Below are 16,448 nucleotides of genomic sequence, written 5' to 3'. Positions count from 1 at the left end.
GAGGGCACACCAATGTGAATTTACAACTGGTCTCCCACGGAGAGCGGGCAGTGCATCATTCAGGGGGGCGGAAAGTCATGCCCGGGTAGTATTTGGGCATTTTACTCCCTGGCACTTCCTGTGCCAAGGGGCAGTCCCAGGGGAGGGGGTGTTAAGTGGAGGCAGCATTGAGCAGGAGAGGGGGTTCTATGTTTTACTTTTGTGCACTGGAGCGTCCTTTAAAAATGGCACCGCGATCTTTAAAAAACTAAGTTGCTGGCATAAGCCCACCCTGCGGGCGTAACGTTGTGGGGACCTGCTCCTTCAATATTTTTCAATAAGTCCCAAACAATACAGTGGAGAAAGCCGCCAGCTTCAATGCCATTTTTACCACCTGCTGCCACAATTTACAAAAAAAAAAGGGAAATTTCCAACGAATGGAGCAAGTATTCTGTGACACTCATGTCTGCAACACAGCCTCCCACTCAAACGTGGCCAACTAGTTGACCTCAGCCCTTCAATCTGTTTAAAATTCCCGAGCCCAAGAAACCAGAAAGGTTGCTTGCTTATTGGAGGGCTTTGACGAACGAAGGGGAAGCCTTGACTAGTCTTCTGGGTCTAGCCATTTTATTAAGAGGAAGGTATGCTCTCCCACTTCCTGCTCTTCCCAATGAGGGAATGCTTGAAGTATACTTCGCTACCTCTGAACAACATGCCTGAGATCAAGATCACATCACTGTGGGAAAACCTGTTTGAGATACACTACAGTACATGAACAATTTGAGACAGGTTTTCACATAAGTGAAGGTGGGGGATTTACTGGTTCGATATTAGAGGACCAAGGACTGGATTAGGAGCATTGAGGGGATGGAATGGAGATGTAATAGGTTATATACTGTTCATGTGTGATGATCCTCAGGTTAAACTGCCACCAGTCAGCTCTCTCCCTCAAAGGGGAAAGCAGCCGAAGGTCATCTGGGACTATGGTGTCTTTACACAAAGAACTAGAAGCAGGCATAATGGGCTGAATGGCCTGCATCTCTGCTGTATGATATTACACTTGAAAGTCAACGGTTAGCTCATACTGGGTTCTTGCCAAAGTCTTCTGAACTATGTGCTATTGTGCTGTGTAGAAACCTACACTAGTATTTGGATTTATTCTTCCGGCAGTGGTGAATACTGGTCTTTCATGCTGCGTATTGAGGAAGGAGAATATCATGCTTTTTAGCGAGGCTTACTGATGACCTTTCCAGGGAATTTCGGCTCCAAAACAATAATGGATGAATGCAATGTTGCTCCAAGCCAAGATTCTACACAGAGGTTTGCAGACACAATGATGTCATCCATCCCACAAGCACACTGCGCCAAGAACGAGCCATAGTTTACGCCAATCATGAGAAAACAAAAAGAGGGCAAAGAGAATTCCCTCACAAAGCTATACTGAGGCTCAGAAACATTGGCAGAGGATTGTGTTCATGTGGAAAATGTAGAGTCAGATTTATCATGAGGCTTTTTCAGTATCTTGAAAACAAATATGTCTTCTTTGGCAAAATGTAATAGTTATTTTGCGTAACAAATGTTGCTTAATTTCTAGAATGTAATGTTGCTGGCCTAATGCCTCCTTTTCCAACACAGATCTTTCAGATCCTGCCAGCTAAGGTCATTGAACAGGGATATATACAGGCATTTTATTATGATTCCAGTTGAGTTGCTGATTAAAAACATACTGTTACATGCTTGCACAGTGAGATTTATTATTATATACAGTACTTTATTCAAGGTTTGATTAATAATGGGTTAGAATCAAGACCGGAATCCTACCCAAATTGATAGTTATAGAACAGTACAGCACAGAACAGGCCCTTCGGCCCTCGATGTTGTGCCGAGCAATGATCACCCTACTTAAACCCACGTAACCCGTATACCCGTAACCCAACAACCCCCCCATTAACCTTACACTACGGGCAATTTAGCATGGCCAATCCACCTAACCTGCACATCTTTGGATGGGGAGCTTCTTGTGTCTGAGGGAAAACAGGCAATATAATGGGTTAGCTTGCTGCACTTCCACATGTTGGCCGGAATTTTCCGGCTGTTCATGGCAGTGGGATCCTCTGGTCCCGGCGGCTAGGGATGCACTCAGCGTTGACAATGGCGGGACCAGAGGATCCCGCCTCTGACCAATGGCGGGCTGCCTCCCCTGCCACGCCGCGGAAAATCCGTTGAGTTGGATTCAACTCCTGATCAAACCATTGAGAAGGATTCTATCTTTTCCCAGGCAGATTTTGGCAGTGTTTAACTCGGCTCTAGTTTGTAATAAATTCACAAAATACAGAAATGCCTATTGTTCAGCACCAGTTGGCACAGGATTGGCACAGAGAGATAGGAGTGTTGGTGGAGCAGACGCAAGTGCCCATCAAATGGAATATGGTGCTGAAGCAGTGCAAAGCCGTATGTCCCCTGAAAGTTCTTGACGCTGATATTAGATGCAACAAGCTTTCAAATTTGCTACATTTTCAATGCTTGATGAGGCAAAGGTCATTTTTCCCAGGCCCCTAAAATTGGCGTACTCAGTATTCAAAGACCGTTACATTTTCAGGTGGCAAGAATGCTTCTCCTGTGAGGTGGGGATAGGAGTGGAACAATGTAGAATGGGAACCAGGATCTCTTTTTTTGTAACCCTAAGTAAACCTTGGGACGATTTGTTACACTGGAACTTTTAGCCTTAAGTTCTGGTAAACCTATGCTGCTCGGAATGATATTTTGTTGTCCCACAGATTGAAGAGGAAAACCAGAAGAACCTACTGAGGAAAGACTTTGAAGTGCAGAGCCTAAACTTGCAGAACAGACTGGAGCAAAAGTCATGGAGTCATGAGAGGTCCCTGCTGCTACAGGAAATGAGAATGTTCAAACAGAACACATTCCTGTTCTATGTCAAACTTAAATGGCTGCTCAAACACTGGAGGCAAGGAAGGAAGAGAGAGTATGGTGGAGAGGACATATTGGAGGTAGGCCAAACTCAACTCTGTGCACAGCTATTTTTCAGCCTTCAATGTTTGTTGCATTTGGAAGTGAAATTTGATGAATAGTTGAAAACAGTGCGGAAAAGGACTCAGTAAGTGGTGGGATACTGAGAAGGTTAAGGCAGTGGCGTAGTGATATTGTCACTGATCAAGTTATCCAGAGACCCAGGGTAATGCTCTTGGGATCTGGCTTCGATTCCAAAATTTTAATTCAATCTGGGATTAAATGTTTAATGGTGAGCATGAAACCATTGTCGTAAAAACCCATCTGGTTCACTGATGTCTTTTTAGGGGAGGATATCTGTCATCCTTACCTGGGGACATCCAAAACTGAGTAGACTACAGGGTTGTGTTACAATCCCAGTTGGTGTTACTGCTGGACGAGAAGGTCCAAGAATGGAAGCCTGACTCGAGGACCATGACGTTTTACTTGCTAATTAGTTTTTAACAACAAGAAAAGAAAATTAAACAAGAAAAGTTTACGTATAATGCAACCATACTCCCCCCTTAGCCTCACATATATATACAACTTTCAAAAATAGCCCACCACTCTGAAACCAAATGGCTGATTCAATTCAACCAATTTTCCACGGATTTCTTCTCCAATTCCCCCCAGACGATTGTCACCCGTGTTTTCCCGAACTCCACTCCCAAAAAAACATGCTTTAAAATCTTCCTTCAAACAATGCTTTTCATCAGCTGTTTTCATCAATAATCCAGCTCCAAGCTTTCCAACTATCCTTTCAAACAAAGATTTCTCTCCCCTTAATAAGGAATCCAGCTCCAGGTTTTATAACTATCCTTTCAGGCTTCCTTTGTCTTGAAGGCTTGTGTGCAAACTTTGAGAACCAGCCACCAATTTCCACAATTACTTCAAATAATGTCTCACAAACTATAGTAAGATATCACAAATCTTAGAACTTCTTTGGATATCTTTCTGGTCTCTCACAAGCCAAGTCCTTTTCAACTCTCTGTGACTTTCCTGAACAGTCACCTATTCTAATCCCTATTTCCGCTGTTCTTTGAACTTCAGATTTCTTGGAAACTTCTCTTGTATCCTTAACTAGCTGTCCTTTAGATTTCTGCACCTTTTTTCTTAACCATTACTCCATGGTATGGCTTTTCTCCTAGCAAAGCTGAGAGAGATGTTCCCTCTCTAACTTCCTATAACCAACTGCTAAGAATTCAGTTAAAACAATCACAAAAGTCTTACTACCCTAAAGTCGTCTTTGGTAACTAAGCAATCATTTATTACTTCTCCAAACTTGTTTACCTTTAATGCCGTAACCCTCTCTAAGCATTATAAAGGCACGGTTTGAACTGAACAAAACCCCCACACATGCAAACACCTTTGTCTAACATGAATATAACTAGAGTTTTACTCTTTTTATACAGAAACATTAAATTCAAACCACTTAAATCTATGCCGTATTTCTAATATTTAACAATACAAATGTAGATCACTTAAAACTGCTTCTGCTTTCCTGACAGTTGGGATACTGGAGGCAAACGACCACTTGGGAAGAAGGGCTGTTTTCAACTGAATTGAACTGACCCTGTGAAAATGCACAGCTCTTGTGTAGCCACTTCACATCAGCATTTATTTTGAACCACTGAATGCAGACTGCTGAGTGATGAGCAGGAAACACCAGACCACTGAAGAGAGGATTGAGAAATTAGCTTCCAGTTGTGAACATCCCAAATAATTAACAATTTTCTGCATTAGGGAAAATGGAAACTGTGTCACTAAGGGAAAATGTTTATTCCAGCAATATTAACTGTGAATCTGCGCGGCTAAAATTTCAATAGACTGTTTAACGGGTCCAAATATGTTTACAGTTTGAACAGATTGAAAACTTGCCTGAACTGAACCTGCATCTTGAACAAAAAGAGCTAGACCCTGACCAAGAGGATAGTGGGTGTCTGCTGACTGAATATTCCCAGCTTTCATCTGCAGAGAGTGAAGATCACAGACCACAACTGCAAACAAAAGAGTTACTTCAGCACCAAAAGCAGGTGTGTCTCCCCCTCTCAATCCTACTCCACACACACACACTTCGCACATTATTCTCCTCTCATCATCCTCTTCTGCTTCAGTTAGTTAGAGTTTATAGATTGACCTTGAAAAAGAACCAGCTAATGAGGTTATGTGACTTCCATTATCAGATCAGCAGGTAGACCTTCAATGAACAAAGCTACACCAGTCCCTTTCTGTAAGATAAAAAGCCTGCTGTTTTCTTAAAATTAAGTTGTTTAGCTTGAATATGGTTATTAGCATCACCTGACTACAAGTTCCATGATCTCCCTGGGACGTGATCCGCTTATCAGTAATTTGTCTTAACTCATTATTTTTATGTGTCCAACACATCTGAGCCACCTTTTAGTGATTAGGTCCCTGACTGTTGTGCTCAGATTTCTTATTGTGCTATTTCTAAAGTCTCTCGATGGTTGCACTCGAATAGTAATTAATTGCTCTTCAAAAGTGGAAGAGTTGATTTGGGATGCAGTGTCCGACTCATTTGAGTGAGATATGTGGTAAGTCTAGCATTCCATGTGAAGATTTTCGACCTCTAGTTGCCATATAACTCCACATGTCATGTCTAGTCCTAATTAATTGAAATTGATTGCACCAATTAGCAGTGCATGCAAATGCCTACCTTGTTTTCCTGGATCCTAGAAACGCAGAGAATACTTATCAAATAAGTTTATAGGCTTCTAGAATTTACAGTGCAGAAGGAGGCCATTCGGCCCATCGAGTCTGCATTGGCTCTTTGAAAGAGCACCCTTTCAGCCACTGAACATTTCTGTGCACGTTCTGCCATCTCACAACCATACTGGAGAATGGATTAAACCAAAAGCTCCTATCACATGGTGTATAATTTGCAAAGAGATACTCTCTTTTCATATCATCTTCCATGTACAACAAATGGCAACTTCCAGCGTGGTTCCTCTCTCCCAAAGCTACTTTAAAACTGACTGTTACAAGGCAGTCTAGAAACGTTTATTCTCCATTTTGGCTCCCTCTTTATAAGCAAAGGCCTGACCTACAATTTTCACGTCTCAAAAGTGCGCTTGAGATTGAAAGCTTGATCATGTGAGAAATTCAGATAGAGTTACACACCCTATTTGGGATATAGTATTGGAGTAATTTGAGACATGACACGTAACTGTAGCATTGATGGTGAGGAACAGGTGGTTTGGGTCTATGGTTCGCAAAGCTCCCCACCTCAGGTCATGTCTGGGACTGATTGTCTGGGATCTGATTGGAATCTGTAATTAATAGAGATTAACTGCTGTGGTTTGTCAGCAATTCCATTGACATTAGATCATGCAACTGCCATGGTGGTAGAAGGTGATCTAGTTCCACCGTGATTTTTTTTGTTCGTCTAGCAGTTCACTCCTATCAGCTCGAACAGCACTCGCAAGATCCATTGAGGATAGCAAGGGCACAGAATGGGTTGATGATATCAATGCCCATCTTCAAGAATTCGGTTCGATTCCCGGCTGGGTCACTGTCTGTGTGGAGTCTGCACGCCCTCCCCGTGTGTGCGTGGGTTTCCTCCGGGTTCTCCGGTTTCCTCCCACAGTCCAAAGATGTGCGGGTTAGGTGGATTGGCCATGCTAAATTGCCCGTAGTGTCCTAAAACGTAAGGTTCAGGGGGAGTTGTTGGGTTACGGGTATAGGGTGGATACGTGAGTTTGAGTAGGGCGATCATTGCTCGGCACAACATCGAGGGCCGAAGGGCCTGTTCTGTGCTGTACTGTTCTAAATTCTAAATGGTTCGGTAGCACCATAGAATCCTCACAGTGCAGAAGGAGGCCATTCGGCCCAGCGGGTCTGCACCTGCCCTCTGAAAGAGCATCCTACCTCGGCCCACTCCCCCATCTTATCCCCATAACCCCACCTAAACCTCCACATCTTTGGACATTAAAGGGCAAATTAGTATGGTCAATCCACCTAACCTGCACACTTTTGGGCTTGGGAGGAAACTGGAGCACCCCAGGGGAAACCCACACGGACACTGAGATAACGAACAAACTCCACATAGACAGTTATCCCAAAGCCGGAATTGAACCTGGGTCCCTGGAGCTGTGAGGTAGCAGTGCTAACCACCATGCCTCCTATTAGCCACTTTACACCAAGCTGGCTGAGACCTGGAGATCATAACTGCCAGACCTGGCCTTCATTGAATAGTATGCAAAGGAATTGGATGTGTTTCTGGCCTTTCCTGGCCCGCTTCCCATCCTCCTTCAGGTCATTCAGAATTCTGCCGTCTCGCTAACCTATTCCCCCTGCACTCACTGACCTATGTTGCTCCTAGTTAAGCAATGTTGTGCCTCCTCCCCCCATCTCTGTAGCATCCTCTAGCTTCACGCTCCTCCAGAGAAATCTGTGCTCCTCTGATTCTAAGCTCTCATGTATGCCAGAATGTAATTGCTGCGCCATTGGGTTACGGGGGTAGGGTGGAAGTGAGGGCTTAAGTGGGTCGGTGCAGACTCGATGGGACGAATGGCCTCCTTCTGCGCTGTATGTTCTATGTTTCTACGTTTCATTAATGGCCGTGCTTTGAACTGAGATGTTAAGCTCTGGTCTTCTAATCTTTATTTCCTCCTTTTAAGGTTCCCCATTAAAGCTACCTCTTTGACCAAGCTCCTCGTCATTTACCCTAATTTACCCTAATTTAGCTCAGTGCCTTGGGCTTGTGTTAAAGGAAGTGTATAAAAGGAGGTTGTGTTCTGCAAAGGAAAGGTGGGATTAAAATCAATCCAAAAGGGATATATTTGTAGGGGGGCAGGGGCAGCTGAATGTGGCCAAAAACCCTGACAAGGCCAGCAAAGCAGAGTTCCCGCTGAACTTAATGGCTGTACTTCATGATCATTATTTGCATCCTTTTCCCGCTTCACACCCGCCAACTGGCCAGATTAGCCGTAAAAAAGCAATGGCGGGGTTGACAACTGAGGGTACTTTGAGACACCTCCACGGCACTCCGAAGGAAGTCAGTTGATGGTGAGGGGAAGGGTGCGGGGGGTGGGGGGGGGGGGGGGGGGGGGGGGGATTAGGCACTGTGGTAAAGGACAGTGTAATCGGGCATCAGGAGCAGAGAGATCGACTGCTACCAGCAGCGAGAGGCCGAAGGGGTCCACGAGGGGCCAGGGAGCATTCCCGCTCTTTTTGATACACAAGTAATGGTGGGAAAGGCACTTGCCTTTTGGAGCCGTCAGCTCCTGCCTCGCCATCACTGCCAAATTTACCAACCCCTGAGAAACCTGAACAGCAGCAGTGAAGTTTAAATGGTGCACCAATTACACTGTCGGGTGCCCGCGTCCCCATTTTGGGACCCTCAGGCAGCATGATAACCACACTTGTAGCCAAGTTTGATCCTGCCCATGCTTGGCCTGCTGGCGGATGTACATTGCTAAACAACAGGAAGGAGCAGGATTCCTTGGACCCCCACTCCCTACCCCAGAGGTACTGAGTCCAATTGCCAGGGTTAAATGTCAGATAACGTACCGGATGCCAGGTATAGGACTTTCTTGATCGATAACAACTACTGACTAGATAAATCCTCAGTGCCATCAGGGGGATCTCGTAAATGGAATCCTCACTTATTGGTGGAAAGGAAAAGGCACTTTATAAGATAAAAGGTGTTTCTCCACCTCAGGGTGTTGCTGACTGTTGGATTCACAGAATCCCTGAAGAATACAGTGGAGATGCACTTCGGCCCATCGGTCTTTGCCGCATGAAAGGCACCTGATCTGCCAATTCTAATCCCAGTTGCCAGCACTTGGTCCATAGCCGCGAATGTTAAGACGTGCCAAGTACTCATCCAGGTACTTTTTAAATAATTTGAGGCAACCCGCCTCTACCACCCTCCCAGGCAGTGTGTTCCAGACCGTCACCACCCTCTGGGTAAAAACATCTTTGCTCAAATTCCCCCCTGAACTTCCCGCCCCTCACCTTGAACTTGTGTCCCCTCGTAACCGACCCTTCAACTAAAGGGAACAGCTGTTTTCTATCCATCCTGTCCATGCCCCTCATAACCTTGTACACCTCGAACAGGTCGCCCCTCAATCTTCTTTGCTCCATCGAAAACAATCCAAGCCTATTCAACCTCTCTTCATAACTAAAATGTTCCATCCCAGGCAACATCCTGGTGAATTGCCTCTGCACGTCCTCCAATGCAATCACATCCTTCCTATAATGTGGCGACCAGAATTGGACACAGTACCCCTGCTGTGGCCTCACCAATGTTCTCTACAACTCCAACATGGCTTCCTTGCTTTTGTAATGTATGCTACAATTGATAAAGGCAAGTGTTGCCTTTTTCACTACCCTATTAACCAGCCGTCTGCCTTCAGATTCAGAGATCTATTTACAAACACGTCAAGGTCCCTTTGTTCCTCAGGACGTCCGAGTGTGGTGCAATTCATTGATTATTTCCTTGCCAAATTGCTCCTTGAATCATTGAAGTTTACACACCAAAGTGGGCCATTTGGTTCATGGCATCTAAGAACATAGGGGGTAGACCACACCGCACCTCGAGCCAGCTCTGCCATTCAGTAAAATTAGTGACTGAGCATCCACCGACTTCCAAATTGTTCACAACCTTTTGTGTGAAGAAATTGCTCTTCCTTTCCATCTTTTTTTTTTTTTATAAATGTTTTTATTCAGTTTTCATATTTTATATTGAACAAATTACAAATTGTTAGGAGAAAGAAAAAAGAAAAAAAACAAACACGCAAAAATTAACATACATATTTACAGGTAAGCATCTTCGTAGTAGTAACTGCGCCCCCCCCCCCCCCCTCAACATGTTTATTTAGTTTGGTTTTGGGCCTTAGCTAGCCATCGAACCCCCGTAACGAACCTGTAGCCCCCCCCCCTCCCGCTACCTTCCCCCGACTATTCTTCCTCTTGTACATTGGCCACAAATAGGTCCCGGAACAGTTGCATGAATGGCTCCCACGTTCTGTGGAAGCCGTCGTCCGACCCTCGGATGGCAAATTTGATTTTCTCCATTTGGAGAGATTCCGAGAGGTCGGACAGCCAGTCCGCAGCTCTGGGCGGTGCTGCTGACCGCCAGCCAAACAGGATTCTACGGCGGGCGATCAGGGAGGCAAAGGCAAGGGCGTCTGCCCTCCTCCCCAGGAATAGATCTGGCTGTTCTGAAACCCCGAAGACCGCCACTATCGGGCATGGCTCCACCCTCACTCCCACCACTTTGGACATTACCTCGAAGAAGGCTGTCCAGTACTCCACGAGTCTGGGGCAAGACCAGAACATGTGGGCGTGGTTGGCCGGGCCTCTTTGGCACCGTTCACATCTGTCTTCCACCTCCGGGAAGAACCTACTCATACGGGTTCTTGTTAAGTGGGCTCTATGTACCACTTTTAGCTGCGTCAGGCTGAGCCTTGCGCACGTGGAGGTGGAGTTGACCCTATGCAGTGCTTCGCTCCAGAGTCCCCAATTCCTTTCCATCTTTAATGATTAAGCCCCTTATCATGAAGCTCGCAGTGAATTTAAAATGTTTCCTCCAATTACACTGTAGGGTGCCCTCGGAGTGACACACCTCCCCATTTTGGGACTCTCAGACAGCATGATAACCACACTTGTAAAGAGAATTATGATCATGCTGTTGTTGGGGGTGGGGAGTGGTGGGATTAAGTATATTAATGTCTTTGAATCCAAAAATGTCTTTTCTTGACAATAGTTTAGAATATTTGAGAAGGCAGAGTGCTGGAGGACCATGTTCGCACTACGCAACCACATTGCCTTGTTAAAAGAGTAATTTGGGAAGCTGCTTTCTTAGCAACTATAGTGCTGTAATGATTCCTCATTCGAGTAGGCCACAGTTTATTAGCACAGCATTTGGGGAGATTGCTTCACTCTGAACGAGGGAGCAGTTTTCTTTCCCCGTTTTCATTTTAATTGGTGCCCAAGAGACAATCAGTGCAATCAGAACTAGCAAACTGCTCTTCTATCCTTTAAAAACCTTTGCTATAAACTATTTACGCGTCAACAATTGTTGCTATGTTGCTGCCTATTCCTAAACCTATCCTGATGAGTCATAGGGCTAAAGTTTCATAACGGTTTGTGCTAACAGGGAACATATGAAAGTTGTCCTCAGCTCGTACTGTACAGGTTGGGCAATTATAAATGATTGACAGGTAGCTGAGGTCGTTTGAAGTAGAGTCACATTCGGTTCCTTGAAAGCATTTTGCTTTGCTTGCACTTCCCAGGGTTAGCTTGCGATTGATAGCATCTCCTGTGACCTACTCATAGTTGAAATGGTTATTCTGGCACCCATTCTACACTGATTGCAGCCAAGTTGAACAGCAGATTGCTATAGATCACTATCTGAGCAACAAAGCTGTAAAATACAGGACTTCCCTTTGGCAATCCTTGCCCCCGTTACCCCCCTCCCCCTTCCCCCACCCTCTCCTACCTCTCCCCCTTCCCCCACCCTCTCCTACCTCTCATCCTTCCCCCACCCTCCCCTAAAGGAGTTGCACACTTCAAAATGCTGGAGATCTACAATAACAGCAGAGATGTTGGAAATTCTCAGCAGGTCAGGCAGCTTCGGTGGAGAGAGAGAACCAGAGTTAACATTAAGACTAAGATCATCCACCTGAAACATTCCGTTTGTTTCTGTCTCCTCAGGGAAACCAGACTGGTTGAGTATTTCCAGCATTCTCTGTTTTTTTATCACCATTACTTATATTAACAGTGAATGTTAACTAGGAGTTGCATCGCAGCCCAGTTTGATCCTGCCCATGCTTGGCCTGCTGGCGGATGTACATTGCTAAACAACAGGAAGGAGCAGGATTCCTTGGACCCCCACTCCCTACCCCAGAGGTACTGAGTCCAATTGCCATGGTTAAATGTCAGATAACGTACCGGATGCCAAGTATAGGACCTTCTTGATCGATAACAACTACTGACTAGATAAATCCTCAGTGCCATCAGGGGATCTCATAAATAGAATCCTCACTTATTGGTGGAAAGGACAAGGCACTTTATAAAATAAAAGGTGTTTCTCCACCTCAGGGCGTTGCTGACTGTTGGACTGACAGAATCACTGAAGAATACAGTGGAGAAAAGGCCCTTCGGCCCATCGGTCTTTGCCGCATGAAAGGCACTTGATCTGCCAATTCTGATCCCAGTTGCCAGCACTTGGTCCATAGCCTCGAATGTTAAGACGTGCCAAATACTCATCCAGGTACCTTTTAAATAATGTGAGGCAACCCGCCTCTACCACCCTCCCAGGCAGTGTGTTCCAGACCGTCACCACCCTCTGGGTAAAAACATCTTTGCTCAAATTCCCCCCTGAACTTCCCGCCCCTCACCTTGAACTTGTGTCCCCTCGTAACCGACCCTTCAACTAAAGGGAACAGCTGTTTTCTATCCATCCTGTCCATGCCCCTCATAACCTTGTACACCTCGAACAGGTCGCCCCTCAATCTTCTTTGCTCCATCGAAAACAATCCAAGCCTATTCAACCTCTCTTCATAACTAAAATGTTCCATCCCAGGCAACATCCTGGTGAATTGCCTCTGCACGTCCTACAATGCAATCACATCCTTCCTATAATGTGGCGACCAGAATTGGACACAGTACTCCAGATGTGGCCTCACCAATGTTCTCTACAACTCCAACATGGCTTCCTTGCTTTTGTAATGTATGCTACGATTGATAACGGCTAGTGTTGCCTTTTTCACTACCCTATTAACCAGCCGTCTGCCTTTAAATTCAGACATCTATTTACAAACACGTCAAGGTCCCTTTGTTCCTCTGGACGTCCGAGGGTGGTGCAATTCATTGATTATTTCCTTGCCAAATTGCTCCTTGAATCATTGAAGTTTACACACCAAAGTGGGCCATTTGGTTCATGGCATCTAAGAACATAGGGGGTAGGCCACACCGCTCCTCGAGCCAGCTCTGCCATTCAGTAAAATTAGTGACTGAGCATCCACCGACTTCCAAATTGTTCACAACCTTTTGTGTGAAGAAATTGCTCTTCCTTTCCATCTTTAATGATTAAGCCCCTTATCATGAAGCTCGCAGTGAATTTAAAATGTTTCCTCCAATTACACTGTAGGGTGCCCTCGGAGTGACACACCTCCCCATTTTGGGACCCTCAGACAGCATGATAACCACACTTGTAAAGAGAATTATGATCATGCTGTTGTTGGGGGTGGGGATTGGTGGGATTAAGTAGATTAATGTCTTTGAATCCAAAAATGTTTTATCATGACAAAAGATTAGAATATTTGAGAAGGTTGAGTGCTGGAGGACCATGTTCGCACTACACAACAACATTGCCTTGTTAAAAGACTAATTTGGGGAGCTGCTTTCTTAGCAACTATAGTGCTGTAATGATTCCTCATTCGGGTAGGCCACAGTTTATTAGCACAGCATTTGGGGAGATTGCTTCACTCTGAACGAGGGAGCAGTTTTCTTTCCCCGTTTCCATTTTAATTGGTGCCCAAGAGACAATCAGTGCAATCAGAACTAGCAAACTGCTCTTCTATCCTTTAAAAACCTTTGCTATAAACTTTATTTACGCGTCAACAATTGTTGCTATGTTGCTGCCTATTCCTAAACATATCATAGGGCTCAACTTTCATAACGGTTTGTGCTAACAGGGAACATATGAAAGTTGTCCTCAGCTCGTACTGTACAGGTTGGGCAATGTCAAATGATTGACAGGTAGCTGAGGTCGTCTGAAGTAGAGTCACATTCGGTTCCTTTAAAGCATTTTGCTTTGCTTGCAGTGTTAGTTTACGATTGATAGCATCTCCTGTGACCTACTCATAGTTGAAACAGTTATTCTGGCACTCATTCTACACTGATTGCAGCCAAGTTGAACAGCAGATTGCTATAGATCACTATCTGAACAACAAGGCTGTAAAATACAGGACTTCCTTTTGGCAATCCTTGCCCCCGTTACCCCCTCCCCCTTCCCCCATCCCCTCCTAAAGGAGTTGCACACTTCAAAATGCTGGAGATCTACAATAAAAGCAGAGATGTTGGAAATTCTCAGCAGATCAGGCAGCTTCTGTGGAGAGAGAAACAGAGTTAACGTTAAGACTAACATAAGTTAAGGTATTTTTTGAGTCATTGATTAGCTGAGGTCTGTATAAAAGATAGACAGAGAGCGCACTCAGTAAGCTAGCGCTTTTCCAGGAGACACATCCGGAGTGAGACTCATCCAGAGTGGGGATTGCAACTTGGTAATTTGGTGCAGTGAGGTAAATCAGGGAAGGTAAGTGGAAAATCTAATTCTGCTGTTTTTCAGTTAAAAGTGCAGTGTGAGGGCAGCACAGTGGCCTAGTGGTTAGCACAACCGCCTCACGGCGCTGAGGTCCCAGGTTCGATCCCGGCTGTGGGTCACTGTCCGTGTGGAGTTTGCACATTCTCCCCATGTCTGCGTGGGTTTCGCCCCCACAACCCAAAAATGTGCAGAGTAGGTGGATTGGCCACGCTAAATTGCCCCTTAATTGGAAAAAAATAATTGGGTAAGCTAAATTAAAAAAAATTTTTTTTTTTAAAATGCAGTGTGTAGCTTAGTGTCTGATTGGTTGAAGCTGCCCCCACCCTAATTGCTGAGAGGCAGTTATCTGTCAATCACCTGAGGCCTGTTTAGGGGCACATTGTATTCTTCTCTTTGAAGTTAAGGTATTTTTTGAGTCACCGATTAGCTGAGGTCTGTATAAAAGACAGACAGAGAGCGCACTCAGTAAGCTAGCGCTTTTCCAGGAGACACATCCGGAGTGAGACTCATCCAGAGTGGGGATTGCAACTTGGTAATTTGGTGCAGTGAGGTAATTCGGTGCAGAGTGTGAGGAGGTGCTTTTTCAGAGGTGCTTTTTAATCCTGGTAAGTGACTGGTAAGTAGTTTTTCTTTTCATTGTCTAATTTATTTATTTTTATTTTGAAATTGTTGTTGTATAAGTTTACCTAAGGTTTAAGACATGGCAGGAGATCCCAGACCCGTGTCATGCTCCTCGTGTGCGATGTGGGAGCTCAGGGACACGTTCACTGTCCCTGGCTCTTTCACGTGCAAGAAGTGTGTTCAGTTGCAGCTCTTGTTAGACCGCTTGACGGCTCTGGAGCTGCGGATGGACTCACTTTGGAGCATCCGCGATGCTGAGGAGGTCGTGGATAGCACGTTTAGCGATTTGGTCACACCGCAGGTGAAAATTAATGAGGGAGATAGAAAATGGGTGACCAAAAGAAAGAGCAAGAGTAGGAAGGCAGTGCAGGTGTCCCCTGCAGGGCTTTAGTGATAGGGGACTCGATCGTAAGGGGAATAGATAGGCGGTGCTGTGGACGCAATCGAGACTCAGGATGGTATGTTGCCTCCCTGGTGCAAGGGTCAAGGATGTCTCGGAGCGGCTGCAGGACATTCTGGGGGGAGGGGGGGGGGGGGTGAACAGCCAGCTGTCGTGGTGCACATAGGCACCAACGATATAGGTAAAAAACGGGATGAGGTCCTACAAGCGGAATTCAGGGAGTTAGGAGTTAAACTAAAAAGTAGGACCTCAAAGGTAGTAATCTCAAGATTCCTACCAGTGCCACGAGCTAGTCAGAGTAGGAACGTCAGGATAGATAGGATGAATGTGTGGCTCGAGAGATGGTGCAAGAGGGAGGGATTCAAATTCCTGGGGGAGGTGGGACCAGTACAAACCGGACGGTCTGCACCTGGGCAGGACTGGAACCGATGTCCTAGGGGGGTGTTTTGTAGAGCTGTTGGGGAGGGTTTAAACTAATGTGGCAGGGGGATGGGAACTGATGCAGGAAGTTGGAAGGTAGTAAAACAGGGACAGAAGCAAAAGGAAGTAAGGGGAAAAGTGCAAGGCAGAGAAGACATAGTCAAAAATCTAAAAGGGCGATAGTACAAGGTACAGTGACTGAGGGGAGCTCAGTGAATAGGCCCAGTAATAACAAAAGGAATAAAACTGGAGATGTTAAGATTCAAAACAGAGGTAAAAAAACCCAACATAAGTGTACTTTACCTGAATGCTCATAGTATTCGGAATAAAGTAAATGAGTTGATGGCACAAATCATCGTAAATGACTATGATTTAGTGGCCATTACTGAAACATGGTTAAAGGATGGTCACGACTGGGAGTTAAATATCCGAGGGTATCAAACTATTCGGAAGGACAGAGTGGATGGTAAGGGAGGTGGTGTTGCTCTGTTATTTAAGGATGACATTCGGGCAATAGTAAGGTATGACATTGGTGCTATGGAGGATAAGGTTGAATTCATTTGGGTGGAAATCAGGAATAGTAAGGCGAAAAAGTCACTGATAGGAGTAGTCTATCGGCCACCAAATAGTAACGTTATGGTGGGGCAGGCAATAAACAAAGAAATAACTGATGCATGTAGAAATGGTACAGCAGTTATCATGGGGGATTTTAATCTACATGTCGATTGG

At 45.2% G+C, this 16,448-nt stretch overlaps 1 protein-coding gene across 3 annotated transcripts in view; it reads left to right on the top strand.

The window, feature by feature from the left end:
- The window catches only part of LOC119972276 (microtubule cross-linking factor 1), a 229,709-nt gene that overhangs the window by 149,105 nt on the left and 64,156 nt on the right, over positions 1 to 16,448 (top strand). For all 3 annotated transcript variants that reach the window (XM_038808709.1, XM_038808711.1, XM_038808710.1), the window contains exons 8-9: positions 2,757 to 2,987; positions 4,842 to 5,018. In XM_038808709.1, coding sequence (XP_038664637.1) covers positions 2,757 to 2,987; positions 4,842 to 5,018 — 408 coding nt within the window. The remainder of the gene's footprint in view (positions 1 to 2,756; positions 2,988 to 4,841; positions 5,019 to 16,448) is intronic.

Source organism: Scyliorhinus canicula, chromosome 10, assembly GCF_902713615.1.
Source record: "Scyliorhinus canicula chromosome 10, sScyCan1.1, whole genome shotgun sequence".
Taxonomy (NCBI): domain Eukaryota; kingdom Metazoa; phylum Chordata; class Chondrichthyes; order Carcharhiniformes; family Scyliorhinidae; genus Scyliorhinus; species Scyliorhinus canicula.
Note: the sequence above shows the minus strand (reverse complement) of the source record. Positions and strands in the feature narration are given on the sequence as shown.